This window comes from Schistocerca piceifrons, chromosome 7 (genome assembly GCF_021461385.2).
Source record: "Schistocerca piceifrons isolate TAMUIC-IGC-003096 chromosome 7, iqSchPice1.1, whole genome shotgun sequence".
Lineage (NCBI taxonomy): Eukaryota > Metazoa > Arthropoda > Insecta > Orthoptera > Acrididae > Schistocerca > Schistocerca piceifrons.
In genome coordinates, this window is record NC_060144.1 from 334,942,125 (window position 1) to 334,969,255 (window position 27,131).

A 27,131-nucleotide genomic window follows, 5' to 3' on the forward strand; every position below is an offset into this window, starting at 1 on the left:
GGGATCTGACATTCCACGCTCCGATCCGTAAAACGCCAGTTTTCTTTCTTCTGATAACGACGTCCTCTTGAGTAGTCCCCGCCCGGAGATCCGAATGGGGGACTATTTTACCTCCGGAATATTTTACCCAAGAGGACGCCATCATCATTTAATCATACAGAAAAGCTGCATGCCCTCGGGAAAATTACGGCTGTAGTTTCCCCTTGCTTTCAGCCGTTCGCAGTAGCAGAACAGCAAGACCGTTTTGGTTAGTGTTACAAGGCCAGATCATTCCATCATCCAGACTGTTGCCCCTGCAACTACTGAAAAGGCTGCTGCCCCTCTTCAGGAACCACACGTTTGTCTGGCCTCTCAACAGATACCCCTCTGTTGTGGTTGTGCCTTCGGTACGGCTATCTGTATCGTTGAGGCACGCAAGCCTCCCCACCAACGGCGAGGTCCATGGTCCATGGATCATGTCACATTTATTATGACTGAAACTGTCCTACAGTGCTAGTTCAGGAGATGAATGTGGACGTTTTAAAGTACCGTACAAAAACAGCTCGAGGTGCCAGATTTTATTCTTCACAAACACTCAGTAGTTTTCCTAGTCTTGCGCTTGTGTTGTAGTAGCGTTTAATCTGTAGAGCATGTATATGATCGTTGTTCTTTAGATTGTGGGCGACTGTTCTTATGGAGCCTGGCAGCTCCCTCGTATTGTCGCTATGTGTGATGACAGACCGTGATGCTCTGTGATGCTTCGGGGAAGTTGCGAGTCGGTTAGTAATGACTGTATGGAGCACGCAGTCACTTGACTGCGGTTTTGACAAAGCGAAAACATATGCAGATGCAACTGTCTCTACACATTTGTGTAACTTCTAGGCGTCTTCTCACGTCACAAACCAAAGCATTACTGATGTGACGGCTAATTCTGTGCAGTGTAGCTGATCATTTTTTTCTAAGTTTTATGTGCTCAGTACTTAAAATAAACATTTCGTTTAAATAGAATACACTCTTCTTTTATTTTGTGTGCTTTGATCTGTCCTCTGTTGTATGCATGCAAATAATAAGTAAAAAAGTATATCACGTGGCTGTAAATTTGTATTGGGTTGGTACATAAGTTCTTAGTGTTATTCGATAAGTTTAATAAACACAACAGATACACATAACAGATACTTAGGCCTATTCGTAAAATAAGATAACTTACTAATGAATAAACCCTTACGATTAAGACATCCTTTTATTAAAACTCTTTAGTTGATTTACCTGCACCAACAAATATTTCATTTTGATGAACTACTCTCCTTCAATATTTACAATAGTCTGCCAGCGCTGGGGTAACTTTTCGATTCAGCAACTGTACAAATTACGCCTTTTTGAGGCGTACAGCTCGTCGAACCAAGTTCGGAGCACATTTTACCCAGAAAGTAAGTTGCTTGATGGTATTTCGATACACAGCGAAAAATATGAAAATCTGAGGACACACTATCAGATGACTAAGGCGGTACGGAATGATTTCCCAACCCAACTCCAGTATAGTGTTTTCTGTCAGTCTAGCAGAATGCGGGCGGGATTATCGTGAGGTAGCATCACTTCACGCAGTCTTCCTGGTCGTTGTTCTTGGATTCCGTCTGTAAGAAGTCTCAGTTTTAGACAGTAAATATCAGCAGTGATGGTTCAAATGGCTCTGAGCACTATGGGACTTAACGTCTGAGGTCATCAGTCCTCTAGAACTTAGAACTACTTAAACCTAACCTAAGGACACCACACTCATCCATTCCCGAGGCAGGATTCGAACCTGCGACGTAGCGGTCGCGCAGTTCCAGACTGAAGCACGTAGAGCAGCTCGGCCACCCGGCCGCAGTAGTGATGCTTAAACCTTGGATTCGTAGTGCACCACACCGTCGCTGTAGCACCAGATGCATAACATTCTCTTTAGTGAATGCGCGCACGTCTTTGCATGGGGACTTGCTGTTTTGTTTGGGCTCAATCATTACTTTCTTTTCCTCATCTTAGCATAAAAAGACCATTCCTCTCACCAGTAACGATACAACATGGTAACGGTCGATGTTGTTGACAAGCCATTTGATGACGAGCAAACAGAGATGCGCATACAGCTAGCCGCAGATTTTTGTAATTTTGGCTTATAGCATGCGGTACCCAAACACCCGATTTTTGAACCTTCTCAACTGCTACAAATTTCACACGATGGTGGAATGATCATAATTCATCACATCCTGTAGTTCTCGAGTACATTGACGTGATTTTCATCAAACCCCGGAGTTCTTCCTGAACGTGGAGAGTCCCTAATATCAAAACGATCCTCTTTAAAACTTGCCGTGCTCTGTCCAGTAGCATTATCCACGTACATAGTACAAACGTTTCTGGATTCCTCCGCTGCTGTCAACCCTGTATTGAACTACAACAGAAGAATATGTCGGAAATGTTCTGATTTCTCCACTTGCCTCTCCATTATCTAGCGCCCACAGCTCCATTCACTATCTCTAAATGACAAAATGGCAATATTTGTACTCAAATAGCAACAGTGAACTACAAACAAAAAATGACAGTCGATTAACAAAGTCATAGCTTCCGGAATACCAACAGGCAAATCTAAAACGCCACGGACTTATGCTTCAATCTAATATAAATTCATAGCAGTCCATAAAAGTACTGTCACCCTTGGCGTTGAAATCGAGCCTAACTGTGAAATTATCTGGACACTAGCAATAGTCCATAATAAACTCAAATCTGATTCTGGCGTAAGAGTTCATTCAAAGGAACTCTACTCTCAGTAGCACGGACATATGCCGATTATACATATTATGTGGAGGCGACATTAACCTAGGGGTCATCACACGTTGAGGGATTGACAGAGGGTCAACAAGAGTGACATCGTGTGACAAGGGGGAGAAGGGCGGGGTGACGAGTCACAAGTTTCACGACATAACGCGTGTAAATCTAAAGTATTACAACTCTAAACTTTAACTCTAACGAAAAACTTTAAAATATTACCAACTTTATCAATATTGTTAAATAAGGTTTAAATTTGTTTGTGTCACTTTTTGGGGAAACGGGGCGGCGAGGCAAGTTCACGTTCGCTGTACGTACGGTGTCGCACTTCGGACGCCTGTGACATACGCAGAAAGGCCAGCACCGCCTTTGAGGATTTGACACAAGCCGCCGCTGGCCCGAGTTCGTCTATGTTTAATTGTTCACATCTTTCGGTAAATTAAAAAATCGCAAATAAAATTGACGAAAAAGAGAGCAACACTTGTAGATTTTGTTTTCAAACGTTCCTTCGTCGTCAAAATCACCAAAACAGCTAGAGCCCATGGGCATGAAAGTAAGTTCGAATTTTAGATTATTTTAAAATTTCATTCTCCCCGCCAAAAATATTTGTAGTGTTTCGTGGCAAACTGATACTCGGAACAACCCAGTCAGTTGTATTCAGTTGTTATTCATTACTTATTACAAAGCAGTCGGCAACCGCATCTTTCCGTCCGTCTGTCCTAGGTAGTTCAGAAAAGTACAGGGTCGATTCCAGTGCGGTTTTCGCTATCGTGTAGCTAGTTTCTTCACGGCGATTTAGCACACATTTTGTGTGAAATGCCCGTGTTCCATATTTTACGTGTTTTCTTTTAATTGCAGGAAGAAAACAAACAATATTTTCCAGAAGACTCTAAAGATGTTAATACGCAGTCAAGTGGAAGTCAGTTACTTCAAACGATGCCTAAATCAACGCCTAGTCAGAAAACTTCTAGGAATAAAATTGGATTCCCAAAATCTGAGCTCAGTAGCTTGCTGCTACCACGTGATGCTGGCATGGCAACAGATTAAAAAAAATAAGGAAAACATTAAACAGGAAAAAACATATTGACGAGAAAAATCAAAGATAAAAAGCCTGTGATTTTAAAAACGAGAAATTGTAGAAATTTCTGAAAGTAATTCCGGCTTAGCCCCAGCTCTTAAAATTCTAAATACTGTTGCTCAGTCTAGAGTAGAAGCAAATCAGTGAGGTTTATTTCATATCATTAAGGAGGCTGCATTTTCTGGTGGCACTGTGATGTTCGACGTCGCACTGAAATTACAAGTTGCTGCAAAACAGTGGACGACTTACAAGCCGACCCTTGCAAACAACGCTAAACTATCAGAGGTTGAGGGCTATGCTTAAGACTCCTTCTCAGCTGAATCACAACAGAGCAAGGAAAAAAAAAACACTTGGTAACTGTTTCTGTTAAATTATGCAAACCAAACTCTACGCCACATGTAAAGCATAAAGATGGCAAATTCATTATAGCTACGATAATAACAAATTCTTTTTATCAGTGGATGACAAAGCACGTGTTCCATTAGATATTACACCAGCAAATGCTCAAGCACCAATATTAATGCACCTCCACCAGCGTAAAATTACCAGATCATGATTGTGTGCTCGCTGAAAAACGTAAGCTTTTTCCCTCTGTGTATGCAGGTATTGTAATAAAGAAAGATGTTGAAGGGAAACCCGAAACCGTGAGGCACTCTGGGTGCACATTCGTTGCGATTCGTCGTTGAAAACATTCTTTCTCTTACGTGGAGACTAATGCCACAGACGTACAAGGACTTTCTGAATTACCTGCTTTAGAAAAGTTAATGAGAACTCAAGACGCTTTCATAAAATCAGTCTTTATTTTTACTTGCGATGGTGATCCGGACGAAAATCCAAGATAGGAGCGAGTTATTGTTTCATCTGTACAACATTTCAAAGATTTTGTCTTGGATGCTATTTACATTGCCACAAATGCTCCAAAAAACAGTGCATTTAACAAAAATGGAGCGGTGAATGGCGTCTTAGTTGCGAACTTCTGGTGTTGTATTAAAACAAGACGATTTCAGTTCATACCTTCACTCTAGTGATCGAATTACTGACTCGGAGCTAGAAAAACGGAACTCCATGGGTGCCGACATCGTGTTGGCTAATATATGGAGCGAATTTTTTATTGACGATTTCCCTGTGATTGATGAATACATGTGCCAACAGATACCAGTGTGAATATCGCAGAGGTGAGGACACTAAGAAATTATGTTATGTGGTACACAAATCATGTACATGAATCACAATCTTTTTTTACAAATTGTAAAATGCGACTTTGTTGTATCTTGCGGTGTGCGACGATCTAGCCTGTGGCGATTAATATGAGTGGGGCTGTTTTTATTAAACAGATTTCAGACGGGTATATACCCGTAGGAAATGGTAACTCCGAAGGTAAACTTGCTAGGGTCTCACTACAGCTACCTGTGGATATCGGAGCTCCATCACATTTGAGGCAAGTTCAGTTCGATTGCTATTGTTGCAATGTCAAAGCATACTTACTTACAAGATCGCGTGGAATCTGTGGTCTATATTTTTCATCATACAAAGCCACCAACCAATAGTCCGCCCCGATAGCTCAGCATGTTCGGTCAGAGGGTTAGCTGCCCTCTGCAATAAAAAAAACTGAGTTAATCGATCAACAACGAACTTAAACAGATGTCTTAAGACGTCCGCCCTGAGCAGATGCAACGAACGAAGGCGAACAAAATGAGATTAAAAACAACAAAGTGGTCAGCGTGACGGACTGCCGTCCCAAGGGGCCCGGGTTCAAAAAATGGTTCTGAGCACTATGGGACTTAACAGCTGAGGTCATCAGTCCCCTAGAACTTAGAACTACTTAAACCTAACTGACCTAAGGACATCACACACATCCATGCCCCAGGCAGGATTCGAACCTGAGACCGTAGCGGTAGCGCGGATCCAGACTGAAGCGCCTAGAACCGCTCGGCCACGGGCCCTGGTTCGATTCCCAGCTGGGCCGGGGATTTTATCCGCTCAGGGACTGGATGTTGTCTTCATCATCATTTCATCCCCATCCGGCGCGCAGGTCGCCCAATGTGGCGTCGAATGTAATAAGACCATCACCAAGGCGGCCGCAACTGCCCCGTAAGGGGCTTCCCGGTCAATGACGCCAAACGCTCATTTCGTCCGCCCCGATAGCTGAGTGGTCAGCGTGACGGATTGCCGTCCTACTGGTTCGGGTTCGATTTCCGGCTGGGTCGGGAATTTTCTCCGCTTAGGGACTGGGTGTTGTGTTGTCTTCATCATTTCATCCCCATCTGGCGCGCAGGTCGCCCAACGTGGCGTGGAATGTAATAAGATCTTCACCAAGGCGGCCTGACCTGCCCCGCAAGGGGCCTCCCGGCCAATGACGACAAACGCTTGTATCCATTTACCAACCAATACACGTAATCGTATAAGAACCAAAAAGAGGTTTTGCTCAACATAAAGATACGTCCTCAAAGTTGCTCAGCACAAAGATACGTCCTCAAAGAATAGCAGCTAGACATTCCAGGCCAAATACTTTGTCTGATAAACGATCACGATGCTATGTCGCTAGATGAAGAAGACGTGGACAAAACGAATGTTTCTCACATTATACAAATCGAAAACATAGTGACTGCTACGCCACTTTTATATAATCTAGAGAAATAGGTTCAAAATCCATGGAGACAAGATGATTAATTATTGTATCGTTCAATTTGATTTGTTATGTTTTGTAAATTTTCTGACATGTTTGATTTATTGTTGTTTTTATGAAATAAAGATTTTGGATAGAAATATGTAAATAACTTTGGAAGTGCTATTTTAATTTATTGACTACTAAAATTAAAATTACAAAATACGTGACGTCACATCAGACGAAGAAAGGAAGGTGGCGGAGTTTACACTCATGTGTGACCTCCTGTGGGAAGATCAGTGTCAGAGAGCTCCAAAAGATCATGGAATTCATGTGATGTAATTCATGTACAGCACCCTACCGAGTATAGATCATTACAGGCGATACGGACACACAATCTTGTGAAGTAGTTATGAATACGTTTTCCGAAAGCTTTCTTGAGCACCTAGTTCGACAACCCACACGCAGTGGAAATGTTTCGGGCTTTATAACAACAAACAGACCTAACGTCATCGACAGTGTCAGTAGAGAGAATCACAGCGATGATGGATACTAAAGACAATTAATCCATCATAAAGCCTACGATAGTATTAATGGTAGAAACAGCTGACAAGCAGTTGTTAGCATCCTACTTAGACAATGATAGGAAGTACACTATTGGTCATTAAAATTGCTACACCACGAAGATGTGCTACAGACGCGAAATTTAGCCGACAGGAAAAAGATGCTGTGATGTGCAAATGATTATCTTTTCGGAGCATCCACACAAGGTTGGAGCCGGTGACGACACCTACAACGTGCTGACATCAGGAAAGTTTCCAACCGATTTCTCATACACAAACAGCAGTTGACTGGCGTTGCCTGGTGAAACGTTGTTGTGATGCCTCGTGTAAGGAGGAGAAATGCCTACCATCATGTTTCCGACTTTGATAAAGGTCGGATTGTAGCCTATCGCGATTGCGGTTTATCGTATCGCGACATTGCTGCTCGCGTTGGTCGAGATCCAATGACTGTTAGCAGAATATGTAACCGGTGGGTTCAGGGGGGTAATATGGAACGCCGTGCTGGATCCCAACGGCCTCTTATCACTAGCAGTCGAGATGACAGGCATCTTATCCGCATGGCTGTGACGGATCGTGCAGCCACGTCTCGATCACTGAGTCAAGAGATGGGGACGTTTGCAAGACAACAACCATTTGCACGAACAGTTCGACGACGTTTGCAGCAGCATGGACTATCAGCTCGGAGGACATGGCTGCGGTTACCCTTGACGCTGCATCATAGACAGGAGTGCCTGCGATGGTGTACTCAACGGCGAACCTAGGTGCACGAATGGCAAAACATCATTTTTTCGGTTGAATCCAGGTTCTGATTACAGCATCACGATGGTCGCATCCGTGTTTGGCGACATCGCGGTGAACGCACATTGGAATCGTGTATTCGTCATCGCCATACTGGCATATCACCCGGCGTGATGGTATGGGGTGCCATTGGTTACACATCTCGGTCACCTCTTGTTCGCAATGACGGCACTTTGAACAGTGAACGTTGCATTTCAGATGTGTTCCGACCCGTGGCTCTACCCTTCATTCGATCCCTGCGAAATCCTACATTTCAGCAGGATAATGCACGACCGCATGTTGCAGGTCCTGTACGGGCCTTTCTGGATACAGAAAATGTTCGACTGCTGCTCTGACCACCACATTCTCCAGATCTCTCACCAACTGGAAACGTCTGGTCAATGATGGCCGAGCAACTGGCTCGTCACAACACTTGATGAACTGTGGTATCGTGTTGAAGCTGCATGGGCAACTGTACCTGTACACACTATCCAAGCTCTGTTTGTCTCAATGCCCAGGCGTATCAAGGACGTTTTTATGGCCAGAGGTAGTTTTCTGAGTACTGATTTCCCAGGATCTATGCACTCAAATTGCGTGAAAATGTAATCACACGTCAGTTCTAGTATAATATATTTGTCCAATGAATACCCGTTTATCATTTGCATTAATTCTTGGTGTAGCAATTTTAATGGCCAGTAGTGTAATTTAGTTGCAGTGGGATGGACGTAGATGAATTGGCACAGTTTAAACTGACCGTAAATCGCGCCGACTATGTGGAATGAGGATGGAAAAGACACACCGTGGTTTTAAGAAAATTCGGAAAATATGGAGGAAGCAGAGATCGTTACACTGTTGGGTGAAAAAAGGACGTGGAAATGTCGACAGGAAAAAGTTAGTAGAAATTTGCGCGTGTGTATAAATATAGCTGCGTGAAGCACACATCTACCACCGTCATACCTTAGCCAACGATCTTGTTGAAAACCTGAGAAAATTCTGGTCCTACGCAAACTCGCTAAGTGTGTCAAAAGCTTCTATCCAGCCAGTTGTTGATCGTTCTCGTTAGGACGTAAAATACAGCAAAAGGAAAGCATTTTAAAAAATCATTCACGCAGGAGAAACATACAGATACGATTGGTTGTCCGTCATACTCACTTCGTTTGCAGGACATAGAAATAGAATCCCAGGCGCTGAGAAGCAACTGAAAGAGTTGAAAACAATTAAGTCACCAGGTTTGTACGGAATGCCAGACTCTGTTTTACAGAGGATACTCTACAGCAATGGCCCCTTACTAAGCTCGCATTTGTGGCGAATCTTTTGTCCAGCTAAAAGTCTCAAGCGAATAGAAAAAAAGCGTAGGTGACTCCTGTGTACAAGGAAGGTAAAATAGTGGATGGTATGCTGTAGATTTCTTGAACATATTCTGGGTTCTTATATAATAAATTTTCTGGGGGCAATTTTCTGTCCCACAAATCAACGTGGATTTAGAAAGCATCGCTCATGCGAAACTCAGCTTGCCCTTTTCTTGCACGATACCCTGTGAACTGACTCCTTAAGCAGCCTACAAGCTCTCGACCATTGCTTCCCTCGCCATCCTTCCGGAGACTGATTTCGATCGGTCTTCCGCTACAAGATTTTCGTGATCTGGGAAACTGAATTGCGCACCCTCAGTACACCAAATAAACTACGTGTTATCAAGGAGATAACGAATGTATGGCGGTCAGCCATACAAGCCACTCGCAGGGACTCCGTTGTCCATTTCCAGTTCCACATCGGCCATAATTGGCTAACACCTGGTCACCTCCTCCATCGCGAGGACCCTCCTAGGTGTTGCTGTGGCTCCCACATGACTGTCGGCCGCATCTTCTTGGACTGCCCAATTTTTGGCGCTCTGTGGAGGACTTATAACCTTTCCAGCACCCTGCCTCTGGTGTTGGGTAAGAATTCCTCAATGGCTGATATATATATTTCTTTTTTTTTTACGTTTTATTCGTGAAGGGAGTTTTTATCGCACAGTCTAAGGGTGTGCGTCTGGCCTACTCTTCCAGGCCCCCGGCCTCCCTCCATTTTAACTCTACCTCACTCTTTCTTTGCTGTTTTATTTCCTCTTGGTGTTCTTCTTGTCCCTATGTGTGTTCATCTCGCCTTCTCTTTTAAGCTGGAGATTTTAGTGTGTTGCAGAGTAGCTGGCTCATCCTTTTTTATTCTTGTGATCAGAGAGCCTTGGTAATCTGCTATATTATTTTAATACCTTCCACTACTTTTCCTTTTAGTGTACGTTTTCCCCTTTTGGTTAACTTTTTTCATTTTCTCTAACCGTGTGGTTCCCCATTAGTTTTCCGCTCTTTTCCTCTTCCCGACTCCTTTTGGGAATTATTTTAATCTGAGCCTTGTTTGCATATGGAGAAAGGGACCGATGACCCTCTACTTTGCTCTCTTTATACCCCAAATCAACCAACCAACCACCGATGGAGATCTATGTACATATCATACAGAATGATTCGTATTGAAGTTTAAAAACCGCTGAATAAATGTAAATGACTCTAAGACAAGTAATTTAGTATAAGGCAAAAGGGGCCGCAAATGTCGGGAAATTCCCGAAAAGTGGATGACAAATCTTGAACATGTGATGTCACTAGTTGACATACCTCGGTGCACATTCAGCACTTAGACTTGACGATCTGACCCTCGACGGTAGGAGGCAGAACCACACATCGCTCGCTATACTACTGCGTTTTCGTTCTTGTATTATTTGGTGTGATACAATAGCGCTCGCAGTAGTAGTAATACAAGACTACTATGCACCGATTTACGTTTATCTCCAATTTTGGGGCATTTGCCGTCGTGCGCGGCCCCGCGTGTCTTACATTAAATTACTTGATTCAGCGTCATCTACGTCACTTCGGTGCTTTCTAAATGTCAGTAAAAAAATCACTCTGTATATTTCTAGATTTTCGGAAAGCGTTTGACACGGTACTCATTGCAGGCTGTTAAAGAAGGTACGACCAGATGAAATCGGTTCACAGATACTGAGTGCTCGAAGTCTTCATAAGTAATAAAACTCTCTACGTTGTTCTCGACGGTGAGTGTTCATCAGAGACAGGGATATCATCAGGAGTTCAATGGTTCAATGGCTCTGAGCACTATGCGACTTAACTTCTGAGGTCATCAGGATTCGAACCTACGACCACAGCGGTCGCTCGGCTCCAGACTGTAGCGCCTAGAACCTCACGGCCACTCCAGCCGGCTATCATCAGGAGTGATCTAGGAATTTTATGATAGGACTGTTATTACTTCCTATATACATAAATGATCTGGCGGACAGGGTGGGCAGTTATCTGCGGTTATTTGCTGGTGCTGCTGTGGTGGAGGGAAAGTTGTCGAAGTTTGGTGATTGTAGGGGGATGCCAGATGACTTAGACAAAATTCCTAGTTCGTGTGATGAATGGCAGTTAGCTCTAAATGCAAAAAAAAAGTAAGTTAATGCAGACGAGTAGGAAAAACAAACCCGCGATGTTCGGACACAGCATTAGTAGTGTCCTCCCTGACACAGTCTCGTTGTTTAAATATCTCGGCGTAATGTTTCAAAGTATTATGAAATGAAACGATCATGTGATGATTGTGATAGGGAAGGCGAATGGTCGACTTCGGTTTATTGGGAGAATTTTGGGAAGGTGAGGTTCATCCGTAAAGGAGTTCGCATATAGGACGCTAGTGCGACCCATTCGTGAATACTGCTCGAGTGTTTGAGATTGGCACCAAGTCGGATGAAAGGAAGACATAAAGCAATTCAGAGATGGGCTCCTATACTTGTTACCGATACGGTTCGAACAACGCGCAAGTATTACGAAGATGTTCCGGGAACTGAAATGGGAATCCCTGGAAGGAAAGCGACGTTCTTTTAGAGGAACACAACTGAGAAAATTTAACGAACCGGCATTTGAAACAGAAATGTCGTACTGCCACCAAAGTAAAGACGACAAACATAACATACGAGAAACTAGGGCTCTTGCGGAGACCTACAGACAGTCGATTTTCCCTCGCTACATTTGCGAGTGGAATAGGAAAGGAAACGATTAGTAGTGGTACGTGGTGACCGAAACCTTACGCCATAAGGTGACTTGCTGAGTATGTATGTAGATGTAGACTGTTGTGGACTGGCAAGACAGCCAATCCACAGTGACGGGTAACCGAAAGGCACGCGCTTAACTCACGCAGGCTGGCGTGAGGTCTGAAACAGGATACGTAATGAATGCTGTAAAGAAAAGTACGTAGCTTCTGGAATACTTAACTTTAATCCACATTTGTAGAACACCGCTCTTGATGATACATTAATAGAATCTCAATATCAATTGAATACGGCGCCTTGCTAGGTCGTAGCAAATGTAGCTGAAGGCTATGCTAACTATCGTCTCGGCAAATGAGAGCGTATTTGTCAGTGTAGCGTCGTTAGCAAAGTCGGCTGTACAACTGGGGCGAGTGCTAGTAAGTCTCTCTAGACCTGCCGTGTGGCGGCGCTCGGTCTGCAATCACTGATAGTGGCGACACGCGGGTCCGTCGTATACTAGCGGACCGCGGCCGATTTAAAAGGCTACCACCTAGCAAGTGTGGTGTCTGGCGGTGACACCACATTCCTCCACCGCAAATCGGCGAACGGTTGTATTATAAGGCTTCCGCCCGCCGTGGCGTATGCGACGAGGTGGGGAGCCTAACAACAGGCGAGGCTGTGCCACCCGCACCCGGCCATTCGGTCCGAGGGGAGCTAGGAAACGCCTGAAAACCTAGTCCAGGGTGCACGCCAACATGCGGTGTATGCGCCCGTAGATAGTCAGGAGGGGCCGAAGGGTCGACCTCCATCGAGTCGGAGCACCGGACGGGTGAAGACAACATCTGGTCCGGAGCGGGCAAGAGTTCCATGTCGGAGGACAGCTGGTCACGGGAAGCGATCGGCGGCGCGGGACCCAGGGAGGCGCCCGGCGGTTACAGCGAAGCGTCCACTGCGGGCGTCGCCGGCGGGCGAACAGGCGGCGGCGGCGGCTGCGCGTCGCCATGGGGCAAAATGGAAGGCGGCGTCGGTAACACCTGGGGATGAGGCGAGCCAGTAGATGGGTCCCCAGGGCGCTGACCGGACGGCACCGTCGCTGAAAGCAGACGGAGAGCGGCAGAACCCGTGCGACGACAGAGGCGCAGCTGATTGAGATGCCGACGCACCGCACCAGAGGCCCCCAAAACCAGATACATAGCGCGGCCGAGGCAGCGAAGAATGCGCCCTGCGAGCCAACGCCGTGAACCTCGATAGTTGCGATAATAGACAACGTCGCCTGGAACAAAAGCAGGTGGCTGCCGCTACATAGGAACCTGATGCGGCGGATGCAGCAAAGACATCAAGGTTCGATGAGGACGACCATGGAGCAACACAGCCGGCGAGCGACCATCTCGGGGCTGAGAGCGATACGAGGACAAAAAGAGCAATAACGCGTCCTCCCGCGAATGCGGATAACGCTTGGATGGTGGCAGATGGCGTCGTGGAAGACATCCGGACAACAAAAGGAAAATTACTGAATGAATCTACCAGAACCAACCATCGAGCATTCCAGAATGGACCAGCAAAATCGATGTGTAAGCTTGCCAAGGGGAAGTGGCTTTCGGCCATGCAAAGAATTTCCGCGGTGGTGCGGATTGGTGTTCGGCACACGCCATGCAAGAAGAGCACATATTCGTAATCGCAGCATCGATTCCGAACCAAGTACAGTGCTGACGAGCAAGTCGTTTCGTTCTCACTATACCCCAATGTCCTTGGTGGAGAAGCCGTAAGACAGAGGACTGTAACGAACGTGGAACCACGAATCTGGACTGATCATTATCAGAACGCAACAGCAAAACACCACGTCAAACAAAAAGTCTCTCCTTGTGAGCAAAAAATCGGCGAACCAACGGATCCTCGATCCGTGACTTTGACAAGGGCCATTGCGTAGCAACAAAACGCAAAACTGTAGCAAGGACAGGGTCAGCAGCTGTGGCTGTAGCTACACGACGAAAATCAATCGGAAACGATTCGACCATGTCATCGGTTTCCGCATCAATGAACATGCAAGCAAGTTCGGAGGAATCGAATGCTCTATCCTCAGCAACAGGCAAACGGGACAACACATCAGCGTTTCCGTGCTGAGCAGTGGACCGATACAAAATATCGTAGCGGTACTGCGAGAGGAAAATAGACCAGCGAATGAATTTCTGCGCTGTACGTGGAGGTACAGGCTTGTTCGGATGAAAAAGCGATGTCAAAGGTTTGTGGTCTGTGATGATGGTAAAGTGACGACCATACAAGAAATCATGAAACTTTGTAACACCAAATACGAGAGCCAAGGTTTCTTTCTCTATCTGTGATTAATTTCTTTGCGCAGACGAGAGCAATTTGGACGCAAAGGCAATAGGGCGATCGTGCGAACCATCTTTGTGCGCAAGCACAGCACCGATCCCGAAATCCGATGCATCTACCATCAACAAAAGGGGTTTCTGGGGATCGAACGGCGTAAGGCAAGTATTTGAAAGCAACGCCGATTCCAACTGGCGAAAGGCGCGTTCGCATTCCGTCGTCCAAATGAACGGAACACCTTTACGGCGTAAGCGATGAAGCGGAGCTGAAACGGAAGAGGCATGTGGAACAAATTTATTATAATAATTAAGTTTTCCCAGCACACTCTGTAGCTGCTTCAAATTCTGCGGCGAAGGCAAGTCCTGTATGGCACGGAGGTGCTCTCGACTCGGATGTATGTCTTGTGCATTGATTACATGTCCCAAATATGGTAAGTCACGAGCAAAAAACACATTTGTCCTTCCACGAGCGAAGACCATTTTGTCGCAAGACCTGAAATAATGTTCTGAGATTGGCGAAATGTTCTTCTTCTGTCCAGATAGTTTGCTGCAGTAGGGACCGAGGCACAAACAGTTTGTAGATATTGCTGAAATAATGCAGGGGTGGATGCGCACCCGAATGGCAGTCTTTTGAATCTATACAAACCAAGATACGTGTTAACCACCAAAACTCGCTGGGATTCGTCGTCCACCGGTATTTGCAAGTACGCATCTGCCAGGTCCAACTTCGAAAAATATTTACCCGAGCACAGTTTGTCAAAAAGATCTTCCGGGCGGGGTAAAGGAAAAGTTGCAATCGCTAGTTGTGGATTCACCGTTGCCTTGAAGTCCACACAAAGTCTCTACGTTCCGGAAGGTTTTGGTAAAATTACTAAGGGTGATGCCCAGAGAGAAGGCGGCACACGTTCAATTACACCTTGTGATTCCAAATCGTGTAATGTTCTTGCGACTTCATCACGCAATGCGTGGGGAACATTGCGCGCTCTGAAAAATTTCGGTTGCGCGTTGACTTTCAATGCCAAATGTGCTTTACAGTTTTTAGCGCAACCGAGGCCCGGTGCAAAAATGTCTGCAAATTCTTCACATAGACGAGAAACACTGGCTGAAGGCACAGTCTGGTTCACTGATAGGACCTGATTGACTATAGACAAGTTAAACAACTGAAATAAATCTAAACCAAACAAGTTCACTGCAGAAGAAAAACGAAGTACGTAAAATGACACAAGTTTTGTTTGTCCCTTGTATGTTGCAAGCAGGCTGCACTGTCCCAACACAGGGATATGCTGTCCGGAATAACTATGTAACTTAACAGTTGCGGCACGCAAAGGAGGTGTGCCCAGTCGTTTATACGTGTCTTTATTGATCAATGAAACTGCAGCTCCGGTATCGAGCTGGAATGGGATCACGTTGCCATTAAAGTCCAAGTCTACAAAAAGTTTATTGTCCTACTGACGACAAGAGCGGCTGTCTCGTGCCATTTGAACAGACACTGGTACAGAATCACTTGCTAATTGACGTGATTTCCGGCGACGTCTACGCACACTTTTTGTGGGACGCACACAGTCACTTTTAGATAGAGTGGCACTGGGCGGAGTGGAATTAACTGCATGAATTTCCATGGGCGAAGTTTCACGAGCCTGAGTATTCTTGGTTTGATTCCGGCGCGAAGCAAAGGGCCTGGAATGGTTTTTAGTGTCCGATCGGAGCTTTTTCTGGCAAACACTCTGAACATGTCCTTTTTTATTACAGAAAAAGCAAATAGCTTGGCGTGACGGGCAGTTCTCACGCGAATGTCTAGTAGCACACCGCGGGGATGACTTTAGTACTGCATTTGCATGCTGGCGCGGAACACGTGGCTGCCCGGACGTGTGCGAGGGCTGTTTACAGTTCCGTGCAGCTCGCCCGGCGGGCCGGTTAATGTGACACATAGCTGGTAAAGTTGCAAATGATTCCTGAGCAAAGTCGTGTGTGTCTTGCCCATCCAATATATATATCACTTGTTGAAGGGAGGGGTTGACTAGTTTCAAAATTTGCTCCCGTATACGAACATCAGAAACGTTCTGTGCAATTGCATCACGTACCATAGTATCTGAATAAGGGAGTCCACATTCACACTCAAAAACACAATCCCTTGTAAGGCCTTGCAAAGTTGCAACCCACTCCCGATTAGTTTGACCGGCCGTACGTTTTGTACGAATGAAAGTATACCTTTTTTGCAACTACATTAACTGATTCCTTGAAATAGGCATCTAAAGCAGACAAAATTTCTTCGTAGGACAGAGTTGCTACGTCGCGTCGGGGAAATAATTTCGCTATCACATGGTACGTTTGCACCCAGACACACGCCAATAAATGAGGCTGCCGCTCGTTACCTTGAATTCTGTAGGCGGCGAGATGGAATCCAAATTGGCGTGACCACTCCGTTCAGCTTTCCATCGTCGCATCAAATGGACGAAAAGGTGGTGCAGCTGCGTTGTGGCTGCGGTAGCGCTGGAGCGGCGGCGGCCGCATCGTTTTGCAGAGCACGTTGACCCTGGACGAGCTGTCCAAGGGCACCCAATAACGCCTGCGTCTGCTGATTCTGCAAGCGATAAAATTCGGACAGTACATCTGGAGATTGTGGCGAAGCCATGACACAAGTAAATTAGAGCAATACGACCGTTAAATCGTCGTCGCCAAAAATGTTGTGGACTGGCAAGACAGCCAATCCACAGTGACGGGTAACCGAAAGGCACGCGCTTAACTCACGCAGGCTGGCGTGAGGTCTGAAACAGGATACGTAATGAATGCTATAAAGAAAAGCACGTAGCTTCTGGAATACTTAACTTTAATCCACATTTGTAGAACATCGCTCTTGATGATACATTAATAGAATCTCAATATCAATTGAATACGGCGCCTTGCTAGGTCGTAGCAAATGTATCTGAAGGCTATGCTAACTATCGTCTCGGCAAATGAGAGAGTCTCCGTCCGTGTAGTCGCTAGCAAAGTCGGCTGTACAACTGGGGCGAGTGCTAGTAAGTCTCTCTAGACTTGCCGTGTGGCGGCGCTCGGTCTGCAATCACTGACAGTGGCGACACGCGGGTCCGTCGTATACTAGCGGACCGCAGCCGATTTAAAAGGCTACCACCTAGCAAGTGTGGTGTCTGGCGGTGACACCACATAGAGATAAAAAGATATGGTACGACCCAAAGTAGCGCTTCATCAACTTTTCCATTAGCCTATTTCCTGCACAGGTGTAAAAATCCAGGCCTGACTTCCTGGTCTGTATGTCACTGATTGGTTCTTGGTACTGCAACGCTGTTGTTCCTTCTTCTGAGCGTCCACGGTCAGCAAGTGAGCCAGCTGTCCTATTTCTTCAGTCCTGGTGATGAGAAGTTCTGCATAGTCATCCTGTGCATCGTCCAGCTGAAACGGGAACCGGTGCATCCATTGTCGTTTCGGCCATGCGATCGTTGAGTCCAGAGTACGGTGATGAGCTTCTGACCACAAGTTTACTATAATCGTCTGCAGTTGACTGGAGTGAATAGGACTGTTCTGATGGTTGACACTTTGCAGCGTAATAGTCGACTTCTTTCTGTGCAGTAATGAACAAAGTGTCCAGTGTGGCCACGATGAGAACAAACTGAAGCGTTGTCCTCCATATCCTCTAAATGTCTGTTCTTCTGGCGGACGTGTTACTTGGTGGATGAGTCCGTTGTACCAGCATTGGTTGGACAGTGGATTGCCGTTTAACGATGGCGACCGAAGTTCGAGTCTTTATTTTTTTGCCTTAGTTTCTAATCCGAGAAAGAGTTTCTTACAAAATATTTTGATTATACTTATGGCGTGTTATGTCACGTTTTCGCTCATGAGAGACGTCATCTCCTTGCACGCTTTAGAGGTATTCCATCGTTTCGCACTGTTGACTCTGGATTAAAGCCACATTGCTTTGAAGAACTATCAATTTCTTGATGTGGCACATAGCATACTGAAGTACCAATACCAACTGCTAGTTTTCCGCTTGATCCAAAGTTGTTCTCTTCCTCCGCGATTCGTCATATGTCTGTTAAGCTGTTTAATTTTGTTATTATCTATTTATTTTATGTGTAAGAGAAATGAAGGAGTAGTAATGGAGTTGAAGATCTAAACGGTGAGTAGCGGGAGAGGGGGCGGGAGTGGAGTGGGGGGGGAGGCAAATATGATTGAACAGTGGCTGCGAATTAGTGGAATTAATAGTGAACTGGACGTAAAGGGGTCAGGACCAAGAGGTGAAATGAAAAAGGGGAGGGGGGCGGAGGCAGAGAGAGAATGAAGAAAGGAAGGTACCTTTTGCGCAGTTTTTCACGTCTGATTTCCAATATTTCCTGTATAAGGCCTTTAAATCTACATCTACATATATACTCCGCAAGCCACCCAACGGTGTGTGGCGGAGGGCATTTTACGTGCCACTGTCATTACCTCCCTTTCCTGTTCCATGGTTCGCGGGAAGAACGACTGCCGGAAAGCCTCCGTGCGCACTCGAATCTCTCTGATTTTACATTCGTGATCTCCTCGGGAGGTAGAAGTAGGGGGAAGCAATATATTCGATACCTCATCTAGAAACGCACCCTCTCGAAACCTGGACAGCAAGCTACACCGCGATGCAGAGCGCTTCTGTTGCAGAGTCTGCCACTTGAGTTTGCTAAACATCTCCATAACGCCATCACGCTTACCAAACAACCCTGTGACGAAAAGCGCCGCTCTTCTTTGGATCTTCTCTATCTCCTCTGTCAACCCGACCTGGTAGGGATCCCACACTGATGAGCAATACTTAAGTACTGGTCGAACGAGTGTTTTGTAAGCCACCTCCTTTGTTGATGGGCTACATTTTCTAAGGACTCTCCCAATGAATCTCAACCTGGCACCCGCCTTATCAACAATTAATGCCACTTCAAATCGTTCCGTACGCATACTCTCAGATATTTTACAGAAGTAACTGCTACCAGTGTTTGTTCCGCTATCATATAATCGTACAATAAAGGATCCTTCTTTCTATGTATTCGCAATACATTACATTTGTCTATGTTAAGGGTCAGTTGCCACTCACTGCACCAAGTGCCTATCCGCTGCAGATCTTCCTGCATTTCGTTGCAATTTTCAAGCCGCATGGAACTTCCGACACTATCTACTAGGTCATTTATATAATTGTGAAAAGCAATGGTCCCATAACACTCCACTGTGGCACGCCAGAGGTTACTTTAACGTCTGTAGACGTCTCTCCTGCGGTCCAAGACCTTCTAGCAATACTCACGATTCGGCTGAAAGAGAGTTTTCTAAACTACCTCCTTCGCATATGTTGACTCTGCTACCGGTATCCCACGTAATTCAAATCTCTCACGGCGATCACTGCACGTGCACATTCTGCTAAAGAGCAGACATATCAGTTAAAACGAAAAAATGAAAGTGCTAATTTAAGAAGCATAAAGATTTTCACGTCGAACTTTGCAATAATATGAAGTGTTTACATTTAGATACAGCTCTTTCTTCCTTATCAAACCATTAACCGTGTAAAAGTATCTCCTTTCATGTTTATCTCCTTGTATCGGAGCAATCCATGAAAGATTGTTTTTCCCCACGATGTTTCGAAACTGTGATGTGAATCATTCTCTGTGCGTATGTGACGAGATAAATGTAAATCTAAATAGTATAGACTCGTGATGCAGCGTGAGATAAGACGATGGGTATTTAATGGGGGAACGCCTTGAGCTGGTGCAGGCACTCACTAGATAGCGATGATGGCCGGCGGAGCTCTTCCTCAGGCGCTGGTGCTGCTGCTGGTGGTGATCGGCGCAACCACGGCGGCACCCGCTCCGGGTGTACCTGTCGCCCACAACGAGGACGAAGACTTGGACACAGTAAGTCCACTATTCGCAACCATTTCTCGACTTCTGTTAGATGGAGGTCCCTTCCAGACTTCTCCACATGTCCGATATTTGGCTTCACGCAAGTACAGATTTCCTATCTCTTTCCTAACGTTACTGATCCTCTTTTATTCGGTCGTGCTCATGATTGTTTTTTATCGTAAGGAATACAGCAACCAAAAAAAAAGAACAAGTTTCGCTAGCCATCAAAACGTGCTACATTGAATAACGTTAATAACGTGTTGCTGTTCATTCATATTTTGTTGAATGTCTCGTTCACATGACCATTAAGGAGCCCACTACTTTCGCACAATGTGTTACATAGTCCAGTCACACTAATGAGACCGCCGTATATGTTCGAAGCCAATGTGCTATATAGCCTCCCACAGATAGCTGGTGGGAGCACTAGCAGTGGAAATTTCGCATACCACTACCGCAACTTGAGCTCCACTGAGTGGCGACATATGCATCTACATCTACATCCATACTCCGCAAGCCACCTGACTGTGTGTGGCGGAGGGTACTTTGAGTACCTCTATCGGTTCTCCCTTCTATTCCAGTCTCCTATTGTTCGTGGAAAGAAAGATTTTCGGTATGCCACTGTGTGGGCTCTAATCTCTCTGATTTTATCCTCATGGTCTCTTCGCGAGATATACGTAGGAGAGAGCAATATACTGCTTGACTCCTCGGTGAAGGTATGTTCTCGAAACTTCAACAAAACCCCGTACCGAGCTACTGAGCGTCTCTCCTGCGGAATCTTCCACTGGAGTTTATCGATCATCTTCGTAACGCTTTCGCGATTACTAAATGATCCTGTAACGAAGCGCGCTGCTCTCCGTTGGATCTTCTCTATCTCTTCTATCAACCCTATCTGGTACAGATCCCACGCTGGTGAGCAATATTCAAGCAGTGGGCGAACAAGTGTACTGTAACCTATTTCCTTTGTTTTCGGATTGCATTTCCTTAGGATTCTTCCAATGAATCACAGTTTGGCATCTGCTTTACCGACGATCAACTTTATTTAATCATTCCATTTTAAATCACTCCTAATGCCTACTCCCAGAGAATTTATGGAATTAACTGCTTCCAGCTGATGACCTGCTATATTGTAGCTAAATGATAAAGGATCTTTCTTTCTATGTATTCGCAGCACATTACACTTGTCTACATTGAGATTCAATTGCCATTCCCTGCACCATGCGTCAATTCGTTGGAGATCCTCCTGCATTTCAGTACAATTTTCCATTGTTACAACCTCTCGGCATACTACAGCATCATCCACAAAAAGCCTCAATGAACTTCCGATGTTATCCACAAGGTCATTTACGTATATTGTGAATAGCAACGATCCTACGACACTCCCCTGCGGCACACCTGAAATCACACTTACTTCGAAAGACTTCTCTCCATTGAGAATGACATGCTGCGTTCTGTTATCTAGGAACTCTTCAATCCAATCACAAAGTTGGTCTGATAATTCATATGCTCTTACTTTGTTCATTAAACGACTGTGGGGAACTGTATCGAACGCCTTGCGGAAGTCAAGAAATTCGGCATCTACCTGTGAACCCGTGTCTATGACCCTCTGAGTCTCGTGGACGAATAGTGCGAATCACGTTTTGTGCTCCAGCAGACAGATGTTGGCGTGGATGGTGTGAAACGTCTGAAAGCAAAGAGTCCAGGCACGAGGAGAGAGTGTCATGGTCTGGGGAATGTTTTCATAGCATTACTTGGGTAATTTCGCTAATCTGGAAGGCATAATGGATCAACACAAGAATGCCTCTATCTTTGGGGACCAAGTTCACGATAGCATCTACCACAGGGTGGTTCGGAGAGGACCAAGACGAGCTTATTGTAATCCTCCGGCCACAAAACCCCCCGGATTTAAACCTAATTGAGAATCAGTGTGACCACCGCGATCGGGTTGTTCGTGCGATTGATCCTCAACCGAGAAACCCATTGCAGCTGGCCACAGCACTGGAGTCGGCATTGCTCCAGAACCTCACTGACTCTCTTCCAGCACGTCTCGCAGCAGTCCACGCTGCAATAAGTGATATACAGCCTTTTGACAGGTTATCACATTAATGTGACTGGACAGTGTATTTCAATAAAATCTTTATTAATAGCTCTAGAGTAACAGTGCACTGAATGAATGGCATTATGCTGAATAACGCACACGCCATTGCTACTGTTTCCGTTTGATTCTCAGCATAGTGAGAAAAGCGGAACTGAAAGTGGAATCAGGAACGGACGTTGTTGTTGTTCTGGTCTTCAGTCCCGATACTGGTTTGATGCAGCTCTCCATGCTACTCTATCCTGTGCAAACTACTTCATCTCCCAGTACCTACTGCAACCTACATCCTTCTGAATCTGCTTAGTGTATTCATCTCGCGGTGTCCCTCTACGAGTTTTACCCTCCACGCTGCCCTCCAATATTAAATTGCTGATCCCTTGATGCCTCAGAACATGTCCTACCAACCGATCATCTCTTCTTGTCAAGTTGTGCCACAAACCCCTCGTCTCCCCAATCCTATTCAATACCTCCTCATTAGTTATGTGATCTGCCCATCTAATCTTCAGAATTCTTCTGTAGCACCACATTTCGAAAGCTTCTATTCTCTTCTTGTCCAAATTATTTATCATCCACGTTTCATTTCCATACATGGCTACACTCCATACAAATACTTTCAGAAACGACTTCCTGCCACTTAAATCTATACTTGATGTTAACAAATTCCTCTTCTTCAGAAACGCTTTCCTTGCCGTTGCCAGTCTACATTTTATATCCTCTCTACTTCGAGCATCATCAGTTATTTTGCTCCCCTAATAGCAAAACTCCTTTACTACTCAGCATCACCAGACTTAATTCGACTACATTCCATTCTCCTCGTTTTGCTTTTGTTGATGTTCATCTTATATCCACCTTTCAAGACACTGTCCATTCCGTTCAACTGCTCTTCCAAGTCCTTTGCTGTCTCTGACAAAATTACAATGTTATCGGCGAACCTCAAAGTTATACGTCGTCAAAACGATTCTCAGCAGTTCTGAAGTCATCTTTCGAATCCTTATAAAGGACAAACTAAAAAGAGACAACGCCCTGGATTGTTTTGATAAACTAAATAGAATTTCCAAAACTACGCTTTCACTGTGTCTGGAAAAATAAAGCTTGCAATTAGTGTGTACTTCCATATTTTACTTACGGCAGTGAGACATGAACTGTTGATGCTGTTAATTACAAACTGATGCTTGTCACCGTAAGGGAAAATAAGCGGGTGGTTCAGAAAACTTTTGATTTTCACTATGCTATGTTAGTATACTACCAAGTGACGTTTTAAACGCTGCACTGAAGCTGTTGCACATCATAGATAAGATGTGGATTTCCAAAGATGACGTAATTATGCGATATGCTGTGGTTTATCGGAGCAAAGCGTCCAGAACTAACGGTTGTGATAAGTGTGACTGATTACATAGATGATTATGAAATAGTGATAATCTGCGCCGTCATTTCTCGCATCACGAACTTGAAATCTAAAGAATGATATCTTCCCGTCTCTTACGAAGTGACTATCAGACCTGTTTATCACAGATTTTGGTGAGTTTAAAGAATGTTTTAGAGGAACCTCTACAGAGTACCTGCCTAGCTTCTTTTCATGTGATGGCCCCTAGTTTCCGAGAAAACCGAAGTTCTATGCGTTCCTCCTATACCAGTAGTATTAAATACGTTTCGACCGACCGAGTGTAGAGTCTGGGCTAAGATCCATTCCTGCCTGCCACGTTGGTGGAATGGGTTCAAACCAAGCCATTGTACTTTTTTTTTCAATTTCCCGGAAAGAGTATTATCAAATAATATATGTCATGCAAAATTATTCAAAAATAGTCATTTTCACCCTAGTAATTCCATTAATAAATAAATTATTACAGCTAACATTCTACATTATCTGATCAAAAGAATCCGGACACCTGGCTGAAAATGACTTACCAGTTCGTGGCACCCTCCATAGGTAATGCTGGAATTCAGTATGATGTTGGCCCACCCTTAGCGTTGATGACAGCTTCCACTCTCGTAGGTGTACGTTCAATAAGGTGCTGGTAGGTTTCTTTGGGAATAGCAGCCCATTCTTCACGGAGCGCTGCACTGAGGAGAGGTATCGATGTCGGTCGGTGAGGCCTGGCACTAAGTCGACGTTCCAAAACATTCCAGAGGTGTTCTATGGGATTCAGGTCAGGACTCTGCGCAGGACAGTCCATTATGACAATGTTATTGTCTTGTAACCACTCCGCCACAATCCGTGCATTATGAACAGGTGCTCGATCGTGTTGAAAGATGCAATTGCCATCCCCGAATTGCTCTACAACAGTGGGAAGCAAGAAGGTGCTTAAAACATCAATGTATACCTATGCTGTGATAAAGCCACGCAAAACAACAAGGAGTGCAAGCCCCCTCCATGAAAAACACGACCACACCATAACACCACCGCCTCCGAATTTTACTGTTGGCACTACACACTCTGGCAGATGACGTTCACCGGGCATTCGCCATACCTACACCCTACCATCGGATCGCCACGTTGTGTACCGTGATTCGTCACTTCACTCAACTTTTTTCCACTGTTCAATCGTCCAGTGTTTACGCACCTTACCCGAAGCGAGGCGTCGTTTGGCATTTATCGGCGTGATGTGTGGCTTATGAGCAGCCGTTCGACCATGAAATGCAAGTTTTCTCACCTCCTGCATCAGTATCCAGTGGATACTGATGCAGTTTGGAACTCCTGTGTGATGGTCTGGATAGATGTCTGCCTATTACACATTATGACGCTCTTCAACTGTCGGCAGTCTCTATCAGTCAACAGACGAGGTCGGCCTGTACGCTTTTGTGCTGTACGTGTCCCTTCACGTTTCCACCTGACTATCAAATCAGAAACAGTGGACCTAGGGATGTTTAGGAATGTGTAAATCTGGCGTACAGATGAATGACGCAAGTGACAGCCAGTCACCTGACCACGTTCGAAGTCCGTGAGTCCCGAGGAGCACCCCATTCTGCTCTGTCACGACGTCTAATGATTACTGAGGTCGCTGATATGGAGTACCTGGCAGTAGGTGGCAACAAAATACGCCTAATATGAAAAATGTATGTTTTTGGGCGTTTCTGGATACTTTTGATCACAGTGTATGGATGTCTATTCAGTTTGTTACAGATTAAATTTCATAATAGCTTTACTCCCTATCACTTGCTGTACTAGAGCAGAACTCCTGATGTTATTTGTCGCAAAAGCAACCGAAACATAAATTCTTAGAGCACCATGCACGTTTAGGGAAATCTATTGCCTTGCAGGCACTCAGATTTTTCAGAAGCGATGTCAGAAAACACAGTTTCTTTAAATTTAAAAACTTCAATGCGAACGACGTGTATCTGAACATTCCTGTGAAAGGTGGTGTACTAAATTGATGCAGAATAAATTTTTATGGAACCTTCTCTCTTCTCTACTTATCTTCAGAAAGTCGGCAGCATTTTGAATTCTTTTCGTGAACATTTTAATCTGACTGTAATGCTAACTTCGCAGGATGGGCAAAGTAGAGTACATTTGGGTGAGATAATTTTTACGATCCAGCTTGCTCGCTTGCCTTTCATTTACAAAGATTTGATCGTAAAACGTCTAATCAGCCTGCCCTCCCCATGAATCAGTAATGTAAATTAACTTTTTTTGCCCCTTTTATGGAAGAATAACAGATTAAAAGTTTCGCATGTAGCACTTTCGTATATTTCCCTGATTTCGTGAAGGTCAGAAATACATTTCTTTAATTTATGAGTCAAGCCGACAATTCTTTTCTGTTATAATACGACCAAATTTCCCGGATAGTTCTTGCACCTTTCCTGACGCAGTTACTGTGCTGTGAAGAAATGACTAATTGTGTTCAAATTAGATTTTGTTCATTGTTCCACAAGAGATCTACAATAGTGGAAATCAGTGTAAAGGCAGAGATATTTGTAGGAAAATTACGTTGTCTCTTGGAACATTTAGGCACAGTGTGCATGCAATAGTATGAGATCCAGTATACAGAAAAATTCCATCAAACGGTATCGCATTTGATGTCGTAGTACAGTCTACAACAATACATCAACGAATCAAATGGTAGAGGGTGGAACTAGCTATAAAGGCAGACGGCTCTGCGGTGTTAGTGTGTGCATACGTGCCTGTACTACAGATAGGAAGTAGACATCGTTAGTGACAGGGCGTGTTGTGTACTTAAACCACGATTTTGACAATGCTACGCGGAAAACTGTTATCATGTGACGAAAAAGTAAAAATCGGTGCGTACAACGAAATGAGACTCTTTAATCGTCAAATCGCCAAAATCTTGAACAATTCAAGTACAGTGACTGATAATATCGTTATATTGGACGCTTGATGTGGGTAGAACGGAAAATATGGGCAAAGTAGAAAGTTATCTGACGCATGGAAATGGTTACTTTTGGGCAAAGTAAGGAACACAACCCGTTACTCCTTTCAACTTGTTGCTGTTTTACAGTTACCAGTGATTTCCAGACAGGTACGACAAATTTTGTCACATGTGAGATATCTAGCATTCAAGACACGACAGCAGAAACCTGTTCCCTAATCTCCCTGAGACAGAGGAAGTTCATTTATGCGTACGATCTTGATTTCGCCACTCAGCAGAAAATCCTGAAGCTGGTGAAGCGATGCTCTCTGCAGATCTAAGTACAATACACGAATACTCCAAGAAGAGGAGATTAATACCAAATCCAACGAAGACCAAAGTTGGCTGCTTTCATCTTAACAATTGAATGGCCAACGCAAAGCTATATGTCACCTTTAATGATATAGTTCTACACCATCGAGACGCAGTCAAGAAGCGACTACAGAAACCTGCTCTAACAATCAAAGATAAAGAGGGAGGATTGGAGTTTGCTGAAAAACATATTTCATGGACTTCAAATGGGATAAAGTGATCTTCAGTGACGAGAAGAAGCTTACTTTAGATGGGCTGCATGGATTTCAATATTATTGGTTTGATATGAGAACGGAGCAGCAGATAAGAATGAGCAGAAATTTTGGTGGCGG

At 44.7% G+C, this 27,131-nt stretch overlaps 1 protein-coding gene across 1 annotated transcript in view; it reads left to right on the forward strand.

Annotated features, from left to right (window-relative positions):
- The first annotated feature begins 19,923 nt into the window (after window positions 1-19,923).
- Window positions 19,924-27,131, forward strand: part of LOC124805683 (lipase 3-like) — a 78,417-nt gene continuing 71,209 nt past the window's right edge. Inside the window, exon 1 of the mRNA XM_047266251.1 lies at window positions 19,924-20,043. Coding sequence (XP_047122207.1) covers window positions 19,924-20,043 — 120 coding nt within the window. The remainder of the gene's footprint in view (window positions 20,044-27,131) is intronic.